This window comes from Tachypleus tridentatus, chromosome 7, assembly GCF_004210375.1.
Source record: "Tachypleus tridentatus isolate NWPU-2018 chromosome 7, ASM421037v1, whole genome shotgun sequence".
NCBI classification, from domain to species: Eukaryota; Metazoa; Arthropoda; class Merostomata; order Xiphosura; family Limulidae; genus Tachypleus; species Tachypleus tridentatus.
In genome coordinates, this window is record NC_134831.1 from 47,571,227 (window position 1) to 47,585,571 (window position 14,345).

At 33.6% G+C, this 14,345-nt stretch overlaps 1 protein-coding gene across 2 annotated transcripts in view; it reads left to right on the forward strand.

Moving 5' to 3' along the window:
• Nucleotides 1-14,345, forward strand: part of LOC143255596 (tetratricopeptide repeat protein 28-like) — a 106,421-nt gene that overhangs the window by 67,908 nt on the left and 24,168 nt on the right. For both annotated transcript variants that reach the window (XR_013030739.1, XM_076511478.1), the window contains exon 14: nucleotides 3,249-3,489. Coding sequence is in view for 1 of the 2 variants with exons in the window: in XM_076511478.1 (XP_076367593.1) it covers nucleotides 3,249-3,489 (241 nt within the window). In the remaining variant the exon portion in view is untranslated. The remainder of the gene's footprint in view (nucleotides 1-3,248; nucleotides 3,490-14,345) is intronic.

Sequence of the window (14,345 nt, forward strand, 5' to 3'; positions counted from 1 at the left end):
TTCATTTTCCAATTCTCCTGTCTATCTGGGATTTCAGTGTTATTTTTTATGCCCTCACTCAAAGCCCCTTTGAACCTCTTGCAATTTGCTCTCCATACCATCTCTCTGTCAAAATCTATGTCCTTTTCCTTCTTGCCTGGGGTCATTGTCAATGTAATATCAATGGCATATACTTCTGACAGTTTCTTTTCCACTACTCATACCTTCTCTACCCCAATCATTTTTTCATGCCTGAGACTTCATCTGCTCACAAAGGTGGTCACACCTGTTTTCTCACTTCCCTTTCCTCTGTCTCACATCATTACAGATTCTGACCCAGATATACTTTTATGTCTAGGCTAGACCATTTGTTTTTACCTATTTTGCATTTCCTTCTCCTAGGGTTTCTATCACCTTCTTTTCATTTTATAACCTCTCCTCTGTTAGAGACTTATCTCTTGCCACCTTTATTAGTGGATCCTCCAACTTATTCATTTGGTTTATTCTTCCTTAGGGGTGGATAGTCATCAGTTTTTTTCATGACTCAATTTCTTTAAGACCAGTTTCATTGAACAGTAGAAGAGATTTTCTAGACAAGCATACAGGCTATGCCACATGTATTCATCACCCACTGACTTGTCTCCAGAGGGATTTCTACTTTCACCCATTACCATTCATCAGTTCCTCTGTGCTTTTGACAGATGAATGTACTTTTAATTTATTCCTGTTCACTGTTAATCTACTTTAGGATCCCATTAGTAGACTAATGTGCATTTGTCCACTTTTCAGGCTCATTTTGCTGGCCTTTGAAAATAGGGTTTCATGATCACCTGTTGCATTGTTTCCAGTAAAAGACCTTTCTGGACAGAAAGACTTATGGGGATATTCTATGGGTCACTCCCATGCAAATTCTCAACCCTTTTCAAGTGGAGTATGAGAGACCCTTACTACTAACCAACTCCTAGCCACTGAAGTGGTAGTAGACCATGGAAAATCCTTTATCGTTTGGACCATACACCTGGGACTAGAACAAAAGGCCCCTCTGTGATAAGAAGAGTGACTAGGGTGTTTCTGGAGCATAATGAAGTTTCCTCACATAAACTTGATACATCATAATCTCCAAGTGAACAATGGATACATGTCACTGTACCAATCATATATATATATATATGCATTTATCTCTTAGATTCTGCCCCAAATTTGCATGAACTCCCAGGTTATGATGCGTGATACATAATATAGTGATGCAAATTGTGAGTAACTTAGGTGGGAGTTTTCACAAGGCTGATGGAATGAAATTCTTTCAGGCAGATGTGCATGAATTGAAGAAGAAAATGGCTATCTGTGTGTGTGGAGGTTATCTCAAGATGGCTCAATAGGACCTTAGGCTGCAAACTCTCTATTTGTTAACCTGAAGATGACCTAAGAAGGTCGAAACATTGCTTTCTACTTTATTTTAATAAAAGTTTTAATGCCCATACCAGTTGTCTTGAGATATATTTTTACTTCATCTGTGTGGAGGTGTTAATCTATAAGAAATACATTTTCAGAGAAGAAAGATATTAACTTTCCACATATTGATATTGGAGATGTCTCTAACATAAAAGGGTTCTTAACTCTCTCTTCACAAACGCAGTTAAATTGATGAACTATGGGACCACTTTGTACTCATTTGGAGTTGTTGTAGTTTTAATAGTGATAATTTTATTATTGTATTTTTATCTTCACAAAATTTGGCATACTGTAGTAAATGATACAAGTCTCTTGCATACAAAAATTATTGAAATGTTTTTAATAAAGTAAAAAGATTTGTTCTTGAATATATCAAGTTTTTCTTTCTTTTACTAGTCCAAGTGCAAAGTTATTTTAATATTAGAATTAAAAATACTTTTCTTCATGTCCAAAATCTCAAATTTCATTTTGGTGATCTCTAAAATATTGGATATATGTTTCAAACTTTTTTTAGTAAAACTTTATATTTTATCTTTTTTTTTTTAACCCTGTTTTTTGTACAGAGAATTGTTGATTTTTCTTTTTGTACAAGCTTTGTTTCCCAGAAAACATATCAGCTAGGATGTTTGAATTTTGTAATGACTTTTGTTTTGTGGTTAGAAAGCCAGAAAAATTGTGATGGTTATGAAATATTTTCTGCTTTTTGTATGTTATTAGTGTATGTTCTCTGGTGCATTATTTAATTAAAAATGATTTATTGTATTTCCATAATTAGTACATAGTATGTAGGCTTAAATCTCCTCAACAGTCGACAGCAAGAGAAAAGATTGAGTTAGTAATTTATTTCTGGGTTTTCATATTTATTTTCTACTTATTATTACAAAAGTAACTAAAATTTAAAATATTTTTAGGTTAAGATTAGATTAAGAATAATAAATAATAATGTAATGAAAATAGTTCATGAGGCATGTATGTGAGGAGCAGATTGGTAATATAATTTGATAGCATAACTTGAGTTGCACATGGCTTGAGTGATTCACAACATATTGTGGCAAGAATGGTTAACTACACAGGGTTCAAAGGGCAGTAAAAGGGGGAAATAAAACAAACTTAATTATTGATGTATACCATTCCAAGCTGAAAGCTGCTTAGGATAAATTAATGTAGTTTCACATTGCAATTTGAAGTCATTCTAGAAAGAAAACAAGGAGTAATTTGTATTATTTCGAATTTTTTTGAGTGGTAATTAGGTTGGTCAAATGAATTGGTTTCATGTAGAGATAGGGTAAAGAAAATAAAATATGAAATATAAAGTTTTATGTAAAAAAAAACATTTGGAATGTATTCAGTATTTTTAGTAAAAATATTTTTAATCCTAACATGAAAATTACTTGTCACATGGATTATTCAAAACAGACACTCTGCATTTTCATGGACAAGTCTTTATTTTAGATTTTTTAAAATACATTACTTAAAATATGATTTTTGTGTGTGAAAGTCTTGTAGTGTTAACTGAAAGACTGCCAAATTTTGTGAAGATGTACACACACATTATGTTGAATGTTGGAAGTATTAACTTCTGAGACAACTTAAACTAGTACAAAAAGCTTGTGTGGTAGGTAAAACTAACCAAGCCAGTGTTGAGAGAGTAAATATGCATTATTAGCTACAATCTTACAATTGGTACAACATAAATGAAAAGTAGTTTAATTACATTTCGAATATAACTTGGTAAAAGCTTTGTGGCATGCACAGAAAATTATGCCCATGGCAAGAGAGCTAAAAGAATGGTATTTTCTATTGTTTCTCATTTTTAGAGGGTTCTTGTTAGCCTTGGACGTCGACAAGAAGCACTAGTAGTGGCAGAAAGAGGACGTACCAGGGCATTTGTTGACCTTCTTATGGAGAGACAGACTAGTGGAGGTAGTAACATGCCAACACTTACCCCTGTCTCTGTGGAACAGATTTTGGACACTGTGAATCGGCAAAAAGCATCTGTGTTATATTACAGTGTTGCTGCAGGGTATCTTTACACCTGGCTGATTGTGCCCCAAAAAGGTGAGTTACGACATGACTAGGCTATTAATCTGAGCGATAAACGATATATTAAATTTATATGCTATCTCCTTTTACAAAAATAGGATATCAAAATATTTTGTTTTAGTAAAGAATACAGGATATAGTGTTAAAGATTTGTTTCTTGAGTAAAAATAGTTGAAAAAAAAAGGATATCAGAGTGTATTTGCAACATACAGACCTTGAAGGTATGTGTGTTATTGATTAAAAAAGGGATTAATAAAGCTTAAATGAAATATTCCATTAAGTAGTATCAGTTACATAAGATGGCTGTGATAGTTATTCAAGTTTAAAGTACTTTTTTTACACATTATTTTGCCTATTAAAATAAATATGAAGTCTAGAATATAATTCAATTCACCACATAAACCATTTGATAGTTTTGTTGTCATATTGTTTTCAGTACTTTAAGCAGTTTATTTGTTGAATAATTTAAAAGAATAAATTGGTAGCATCAATGCTACATATTTTCCAAATCCTATATAATTATTAGGTTTACTGTGCATTGTACTGTAATGAGTAAAAAGACGTCTAAAAATACTGTGAAATGGTGAATGTTAATTATATGTGTATTTTTGTTTTCTGAGTTAAACGTTATTGAATTTAATCATTATTCTGAATCTCTATTATTAAAAAAAACTGAAAGTTGTTTTTTTCACAACTAACTTCAGAAAGTAGGAGTATGTACTTTCTGATGCAGTTTATTCTTGAAATTAATGTTAATTTAAAGCAAAATGTGTGTATTGAATTTTTTCATTTCTTAAAAGAACCAAATTACCAGTAACTATTTGCCTACATGCATAGTGTTTGAAAATACTGTTGTTACAGTATTATGGAAGGTTTAAACATATCAGTAATGGTTAAAGAATGATATAAATTTATGAAATCACTGATAATATTAGGGTAGGTAAGTTTTTAGAAAAGGAATTAATCTTTAGCTACAATTAAAGTTGAAAAACTTAAATCTTCAACAAAATTACATTCAAACTTCAAGTATTTATTAGAATATAATCAGTCTCAATTTTTTAAGCTCAATTTAATTTTTAACACAGCTACTGCTAGATTATTAAAAGTACCAATATTTGCATTATTCTTAAAATTAATTTTTAAACAGTTCAGAACCAAAGAGAAGGTAATTATTCATACTTATTAAAGCTACTTTAAGTAAGTGGCTAGTTATACAAAAAGTAACTTTGAGAAAATAGTTATATGTAATTAACTAAAGCTCCTTTATGAAAGTAGCTGTTCATACTCAAGACTACACCTGTTATTTTACTTAAAGCTTACATTGAGAAGGTAGCTAGCTATATTTTAAGCTACTTTGAGAAGGTGGATGTCCATACTTTTATAAAGCTGTATTAAAAGTTACTTACAGAAGGTAGCTATCTGGATTTAAAGCTACTTTTTGAAATGAACTAGCTATACAAAGAGTTACTTTTAAAAAGATTATTTATGCTGAGTACTAATCCAGGCACATCCCTGTTGTTGAAACTGAACTTATTTATGCTAGGTAATACTGCTCTGATATACCAATGGTTAGAACTGAGTTGATTTAATCAATTACTTGGGAGCTGAAATTACACTGATTAATATCTTTTGAGCTAATAGATTGATGTCATGAAAATAATCAATTAATTGGAATTTGTGTTTCCAGTCATTAGCTTTCAAGTATTCTAACATTTGATGAATTGAAATTATGATTAAATTGATTGTCACAAGAGTAATTAACTAACCAAAATTAGCAGTTGTGATTATTACTGTTTTCTATTATAACAAGTCTGTTAACCCTTTAACAACAGGCTCAGTGTAATATACATGAGTTTGTCTGAATATTTGCACTATAACTTTTGATACAGCATGTGTATCTTTACAAAATTTGTTAAACATTCAGTAAAGATTACAAGTATTTGTACACAAAAAAAAATCAGATTTTTAATAAAATATTACAGTGATTTCATTTTACAATTAAAAAACTATTTTTTATCTCAAAAATCTTAAATATCAGTTGCATAATCTCTAAACCTTTCTAAATACATTTTAATCATTTATATACAGTAAGACATAAAACCTCCTAAAAACATTTCAAACGTTTGTTTTCAGTAAGACATTATATTTTGTTATTTTTTATACCCTATGTGGGGTCTGTCAATTGATTCACCTCACAACCATCGTAAAAAAATTAGGAAATAGAAATAAATAATGCTTTTTTCCATGTTAGAATGACTACATATTATAACAGATAAATACAAATAGTTAGCATAAGTAGCTTAAGTCTTATAATGTTACATATTTACATATATATTTATTATTTTTTATTATATTGACCTTCCAGTCATGCTTAGCTAACATTACATAACTTGGATTGATGTAATGCACGTACACTCAAGTAGTATATTCAATAATATAACACTGAGCTTTAGTTTGCCATGTCTTGGCTCTGTTTTAGTGGAATAGTATTTTGTAATACAAAGTAACATTTCAATTGTTATACATATGTATATAGATTATTACTATTTCAAAAATAAATTATATTAAACTTGTATATTTTTCTTAAAATATAGAACAATAAATTAAGAAGTAAAGAAAACATTTATATGTTGTAGCTATGACCTTTGAACTCATTTATTGCTGGACATAGGTTGCTATGCCTTTTAAAATTTCTTACATGGAAGATATCAAACAAATTTATTTTTTATGTTTTATATATACAGTTGAAGAAGCAAAACAATGACTATACTGATACTATAGAATTCTACTATAATATATTAAGTTTAGTAACTGAGTTGTACTTAGGTTAAAAAAAATATGAACCTTTGAGCAAACTATAGATAGAACCTACCTACCTTGAAATTTTGGTTTAAAACATCGTGGTAGCCTTTTCACAGATGAAATGCTGAGAAGACCACTAGGGAGACATTTTAAGATATTAATTGGTTATTCACATGTCATATATTGAAATAAGTGTTTATAAAGCACTGTTTCCAAAAATGGAAAGAGGTGAATTGGGTCACTTTGTTTGATTCATTACATAAGCCATACCTTATCAAAATAAAAAGAAATGATGTTCTTAATTTATATCCTAGTGGATTAATATTGATAATTTGAGTTCCTAATTTGTACAAAAATATACACTTAATATTTTAACATAACAAACATCTAATTTTATACAATAATGCATTCAACAAAACTTGTAACTCACTAAGATATATACATTTAGTTATGTTCTTTTTATATTTACTTTTGAATTAAGAAATTAACTCGTATATAATATTAAAGTTTGAATTATAATCTACAATTTGATTCCAAAGTTACTGACATAAATTCATAAAAAATAGCAGTTTAATAAAATTTTAAATGACATTTTAAACACAATGAAATAGCCTGTGACATGTTACAAAAGGATTAATTGAAATTAAAATAAAGCTCATTATCATGAAAATAATCCACCAAAAAAATGATTTTCAATTATCCATTGTTTATATTATTTTAACTATCCCAGTAATCAAAATATTTCCAATGTATGCATGTGTTATTAAGTGAAAAACTACATATTAAGAAGAGGGTGTCTTTTGACTTGAGGGTTTCAAATCTCATTGTCATTGCCACAAAACTTGCCCACCCTATCTTTATTATTCCAATGCCACTATCCCTTGGTGTGAATTCCTGTACAGGGTGAGGGGATCTCCCAGAGAAGGTTCTGTTCTTTCAGTTTACCTTCTCTGGGATCTGAACATCCACCCATGTGTTTGCAGTGTGTGACGACCCATGAAGGGAAGGAGAGGAACCTGGTGGTTGAGGGGTGCAACCCTAACACACCACTTTAGCCTTGAATTCCTAAAGATGGGGCAGCTTTGGGATGGCCCCCCCTTGGGTAAATTGGATGGTCCACTTGGACTAGGATCAGTCAAGTACCAGTGTTGGATGTTCTCAACTGGTGTTGTGGACATTGTATCTAATGCTGGTGTTTGGGTATGGTGCTCACAAAACCCTGGCATTGCTGCAGTATATTTGTTTGGCACTGTAGTGCATCCCCTTGTAGGGCTTCATGGTGGGCAGGGTCAGTGGGCACCAAAATCTTCTTTTTTTATTACGGATTCTCCAAATAAAACCTTAAATAAAATATTGTAAAAAACGTTCCATAGATAAATGACCACATCTTGAAGATTCTGAGCTGCAATCTTCAACATCTGTAATGCCTGTACCTTATTTTCTAATACTACATTCTCTTTCAGACAAACCTTTAGGGCAGATGTCTCCCTTTTTCATTCAGAAGGGACTAGAGTCAGTCAAAAAGCTTTGCTCTCAACACAGTGAACTCCTCTTGCATTTAAAGGTGGGGGATATACGCCTCATGCTACTTTGAATTCGTTACAAGGAGTTATTATTGAAATGGATTTGAAGAACATCCCTAAGTCAGAGATTTTTGCTGGTTTCTCCACCCAAGTAGTTTCTGCAATGAGGCATATATCTCCACATGCAAAGATGGAATTTTGATGCCAACCAGTGTCCTTATTCTGACATTTACACCCACCTGCTACCATCAAGGCAGGTTGTCTTAATTGCAAAGTATGGCTATACATTCCAAACCCTTTCAGATGTTTCCACTGTGAGCAGTCTGGTCACTTGAACACATCATGTCGTGGTTTCATGACGTGTTCTTGTTGCAGTGGCAAGGACCACCATGCCTATGAGTGTGAAACGGACCCTCATTGCGTCAATTGCAATGGCTTTCACCTATCCTGCTTTAGTTCTTGCTGTAAATGATTGGAAGAAAAATGGTGCAGCATTTGTAAATAATTCAAAACATTACTTACCCTGAGGCCCGAAAGTTGCTGTCCACCACTTCATCTAGGACATATATGCTGCTGCACTTCATTCTACTACTACAGTGGGAGTGCAGATAGATCTCTCTGTGCCTACATGGTTAGAAAAGTTGATGAATCAAATTCAACACCCATCTCTGTCCGTAATATACATTCCAGCAAACCTCAAGATCCATTTCCTTTGGTTCTGAGCATGGGCATTTCCTCATGTACATCTTCTCCCACCCCAAGATGCAAAACGATTATCTGTTAAAGTACTCATTTGCTGGAATCCTCTTCCAACAGCAAAGACCTGCACAATCGACCCAAGGCAGGATCCATGGAGGTCAACAGACGTCCCTCAAATAAAGGTAATAAAAAAAATGTGTGGTCATAAACAGAAGGGCTCTCCACCCAATTTGCCTACACATGAATTAAAATGGTCACCTTGATACAATGGAACTGTCGAGGTTAACATTCTAATCTGGATGACATCAAAACACTGATTGCTTTCTACCATTATGTATGTCTTTCCTTACAGGAAACATTTCTGAAACCTGCCGATACAATCACCTTTTGGCATTTTTCTTTGTACAGAAATGACAGGTTGTGTGATGGATGAGTGAATGGAGGGGTGACACTGTTGGTTGATCAGCATGTGCACACCCTTGCTTTGCCACTCGACACACCCTTGGAGGCTGTAGCCATCCGTGTTTTCTTGGATCGTACCATCACTGTGTCTTCTCTCAACCCGTTGCCTGGAGAGACGTACGATCAATCAGACCTTTATGTTCTCATTGAACAGTTGCTGTTTTCGTTTTTAATCCTGGGGGACTTTAATGGATATCATCCCCTGTGGGAAAATGCTAATATTGATGGGATGGGTCACTCTGTAGAGTGTATGCTCTCTAATTACAACCTTTCTCTTTTCAATAGTGGTTCTTATGCTTATTTTCATGCACCTCGTCTGTTTTTTACTACTATTGATCTCTCAATTTGCTCCCCTTCACTATTCTCCCACTTTTCATGGAGGGTTGATAATAATCCACGAGATATTGATTATTTTCTTATAATTTTGAGAGAGACTGAAAATGGTTGATGCCCTGGTGGAAACTGGATCAAGCTAACTGGCCTTCTTTCACTGCTCTTGCAGAACTTGATCCTGCCATCATCTGGAAGCCATCAATAGACATCTGTGTGGCAATAGTAACTGATTGTATTATACAGGCAGCTGCTCAATATATTCCTAAAACCTCGACACATTTTCCACAATATCCTTGTTCATGGTGGAATCCTGCTTGCCACGTGGCACAGAAGGCTCAAAAACGGGCCTGGGATACTCTTCATAGGTATCCCACACTCTTGGACTGCATCACTTTCCAGCAGGCCTGTGCACATGCTCAATGGGCAAGATATCAAAACCAGAAGGGATCTTAGATTAAGTTCACAACCAGCATATCTTCTACCACCAGTTGCAAAGTCATATGGGACAAGTTTCAAAAGATCAGTGGGCAATATAATTCTGTCCCCCTCTCGATCTTGCTCTCTCATGGCCAGAAAGTAGCTGATACCCAGAGCATTGCCGATACTCTAGGTGAAAGCTTTTGCCAGGTATCTAGCATTTTTGCTTTTTCCTCCACATTCTTTGCCATCAAGACTCAGGCAAAGCGATCACCTCTTCCCTTTCGAGCTGATTGTCTCTATGACTATAATCGTCCCTTTACACTGGTGGAACTCAAACTGGTCCTTCATCTGTCTGGCAGTACATCGGATGGATCTGATGATGATGTACACTATGACATGCTGTGCCATCTATTTCCTGCTTCTCTTGCTATTCTACTGATTGGTTTTAACCAGATCTGGCTATTGTCTTACCTTTCTCTAAGCCTGGGAAGGATCCCAAGATTCCTTCAAACTACCGTCCAATTGCTTTGACGAGCTGTCTCTGTAAGATCTTAGAAAGGATGGTTAATGCTCATCTTGTTTGGTTCCTTGAATCAAACAACCTCATCTCACCCATCCAGTGTGGGTTCCAATGAGAGCACTCAACCATGTACCACCTGATTCGACTTGAAACGCCAATCAGAGAAGCCTTTCTCAAATGACATCTTGTATCAATATTCTTTGACATTGAGAAGGCTTATGATACAACATGGAGGTATGTCATTTTGCGAGACCTCCGTATATATGGATTACATGGCTATTTGCCAATTTTTATTAATTGTTTTAATGGATAGGAGATTCTGAGTTCATGTGGGTTCAACACTTTCCCGTTATTTTCTGCAGGAACTTGGAGTCACTCAGGGTCGTGTTTTGAGTGTCACACTTTTCAGTATAAAACTTAATGCTGTCACTGAAGAACTTTTCACTGTTGCAAACGGGCTCTATGTCGATGACTTTCATGCCTCGTGTCAGTCGTTGAACATGAGGTATATTGAGCGGCAGCTACAAACTGCCCTCATTTATTTACTGAAGTGGACCACAGCAAATTTCTCTCTTTCTAAAACTGTTTGCATGCACTTTTGCTGCCAAACGGGTATTCACCCTGATCCTGAAGTCTGTATCGGTGAAGTTGTGCTGCTTGTGTTCCCTGAGACAAAGTTCGTGGGGCCATTTGCCACACATCAAGCAGCTATGGGTCAAATGTACAAGAGCACTGAACATTCTCCATGTTCTCTCTACCACCACTTGGGAAGTGGATCGATGTTCTCTGCTAAAGATATATCATGCTCTTATTTGATTGAAACTTGACTATGGATCACTGGTTTATGGCCCGTGCCAGATACTTGGCCTTAAAGATGCTGGACCCCATTCATCATCAAGGACTTCGGCTCTGCACTTGGGCTTTCTGCACTTCCCCAGTACAGAGCTTATACATAGTCTCACAAACCTTCTTTGCACCTCTGCCATTTGCAACTGTCTTTACTATATACTTCGAAACTTCGTTCCTTACCTAAGCATGCCACCTGGGATTGTCTTTTCCTTGCTCAGTGGGCCATACTTTATCAGAACAGATGGTTTGCCATTGCTCCTTTTGGCCTTTTTTATCCAGGCACAGCTGAATGAATTGGGTCTGTCCTTGGATAACAATGCTGTATCCACTGGTCAGCCCATCCCATCATGGCTTATTACAGTCTCCAAATGTGACCTTTCTTTAAGTCATCTGAGGAAAGCACTTACTCCCAATTGGAAGTACTGTCTTCTATTTGCTGAACATCTTTTGAACCATCTTTTCATTCCTATTTATACAGATGGTTCGAAATCAGGTGACTGTGTGGGCTCTGCCATGGTTTTTTCTTGCCAATATTCAAAACCAACTGGGCCATTTCTCTTTAACATCTACTTCTATCCAGTTTTTCTGGGTACCAGGCCATGTTTGTATTCACAGGAATGAGCTCACCAACACTGCAGCTAAACCTGTCTGCTCTGGCACTATCACTGCTGTGCCTGTTCCATACATGGACTATGGTCCTGTATTCAAGATTTGGCTCCATGCCAGTTGGCAGTCAACTTGAAGTGAGCAATGTGAAAACAGGCTTTTCCAAATAAAACCCTCTATTTGACTTTGGCTTTCTTGCTTCTGTAAGGATTGGAAAAGAGGAAGTTGTTCTAACTAGACTACACATTGGTCACAATTTTTTAGCTCATCGTTTTCTTTTATCTGTAACTGATGCACCAATGTGTTGACTGTATAACACTCAGGTCACAATATGCCACATTTTATTGTCTTGCCGTTGTTATGACTCTCAACGACGACACTATTTTAAACATGTTTTGTACCAAGGTTTATCTGTAATGTTAGTGTTATTCACAATGGTTACACTGTTCACCTTAAAAGTGGTTTGTCTTTTAATGGGCATAAATCTTTTTAATTCTATTTAAGTTTTTTTAAATTTATACATTTGACCTTTTTTAATGTAATTTCTTTTTAAGAATCAAAGTACATCTAGTTCGATTTGAAATAAGAAAATGGCCATAACATCATAAAACACTAAAGCAACCAACCAATACCACTAATGCTATCTGCCACTGTAATAATTTCAAACTGTTGACAAGAAGGAAGGCAAATGGCTAGCAGTGCCCACTGCTGACTTTCTGGGTTTTTAAATGTTAAATAAATAAAGGGTAAATTTAATGTGTGTAGCATTTTTGTTATTTTTACATTGTGTTATGCTGTCTAATTTCTAACTGTTTTATGTACAATTTGCATATCTAGGAGATCCAATACTTTTTTTTTTGTCAGAAATGAAATAACAAAAAAAGCCATTCAGATGTGTCTATATTATCATGTAGTTTAAAAAAAAAACTTTAAAGTTTAGTGCTATTACTTTTCTTGGCTATTAACTTTAGTTTTGCAAAATGGCTTGTGTCTGTAGCAGTCCACTTATGGCTTCAGCCAGTAACTGATTATTTTTAAGTTAATACAACATCTAATTTAATGTAAACATCAGTTAAACACTGCTATTGCAAATTTTGCTATCTTGGCTCTTTCTAGGTTCCCTGGCAATATCTCTATAATCTGATATTTATCTTCCTCAAAGTTAGTAACATTTAGGACAGATGCAGCCTCTATATTTTAGACTTGTTATAAAATTAATTTTTCATTGGTTAGTAGATAAAAATATCTTGAGAAAGACGTTCTTTTTACTGATGATAACTAAAACAAGTGTTATGATTGTATAAGTACTTTTAAAAAGTTTTTTAAAAATTGGAAATGTTTATTTTCGACTGTTTTTGTTTTAATATCAGTTACATTACTAGAAATAAAAGTATAATCTTTAAAATTGCTGGAATGTAATCTCTATAAGCAAATCATTTGGAGAATACATGAACATTGTTTGAACTTTGTTTCATTTATTTAGCTTAGTTTAGGACTATATAGTCAACACTGATTGAGCCAAAATATTATATTGTTTAAGTGAATGTTTTTTTCTTTTGTATAAAAAAATACTGAAAATTTGGTTACAGAGTTACATAGCTAACTTGTAAAACGTTTTCTGTTATCATAACATCACTGTAAAAGTGATGCATTGCTGTTGCTAATGTGAAGAAGTTAAAATGTTGTTACTTGTTAACTGTGATATCGTATTAGCTGGATAGACTTTTAGATTTATTCTTATTTATTCCTTAATGGTGTACAAACTTTGTAACATAAATTTATAACTGTTACAAGTTTTATGTTTAATTTTAAATTTATGTTACTTGAAGAATATAAAAAAATTGTGATGTTTTTACTTGGGCTAAGTACTTGCTTATCTGATAAATAAAATTGGTTATGGTTATTCATTCTCTCTGGTTGGTTATAAAGCATTTGAGTAACTGTGTATTTATAGATATTACACTTAAGACCCCAAATTTCTGTTAAACATGTTTATTTATAAACATATAGAATAAGTGAATAGTCCAGAATAAAAAGTTTGGGAAAGTATACCTACTATTATTGCAACTGGTGACTGATAAGTTAATGAATATAGGATTGCTATTTGATTAAAACACCTTACAAATAAATATTTTTGTTGTTTCTAAATGATAAACAATATATAGTTGCATTATGTGTATGATAATTTTTTTCTTACAATGTTTAAGATTAAAATAGTAACTTAGTTCTGTAATGTGAAGATAGTTTTGTCTCGCTTAATATATTTTATTATCACATGACAAAATGCTTTGAGATACAAATTTTAAAGTAACTTTAATACATTATCTCAAACTATATTTCAATGTGTTTAACTTCAAAATATTTTTAAATTGATATTTTGTTACTTTCTTGCATGTAATTACTACAATTTATAAAGAAGTTAACATTTTTGTTTCTAAACATCTGCCATGAGTTTTCCCTTTAAACAAAACAACTTAATTGTCAATTACTTTTATAATTTTTTTTTTACTTTTGCCTAATAATAACTTTGTTTTTGCCAAGAACTTATCACCTCTGGAGAATATACTGTCCCTTTCTTGATTTCTGAGTGTTTCTGTATAAGCTGTTGTTGAAACCTTACAATAGTGCCACATCAAGTTATTTTTTATTTATAATTA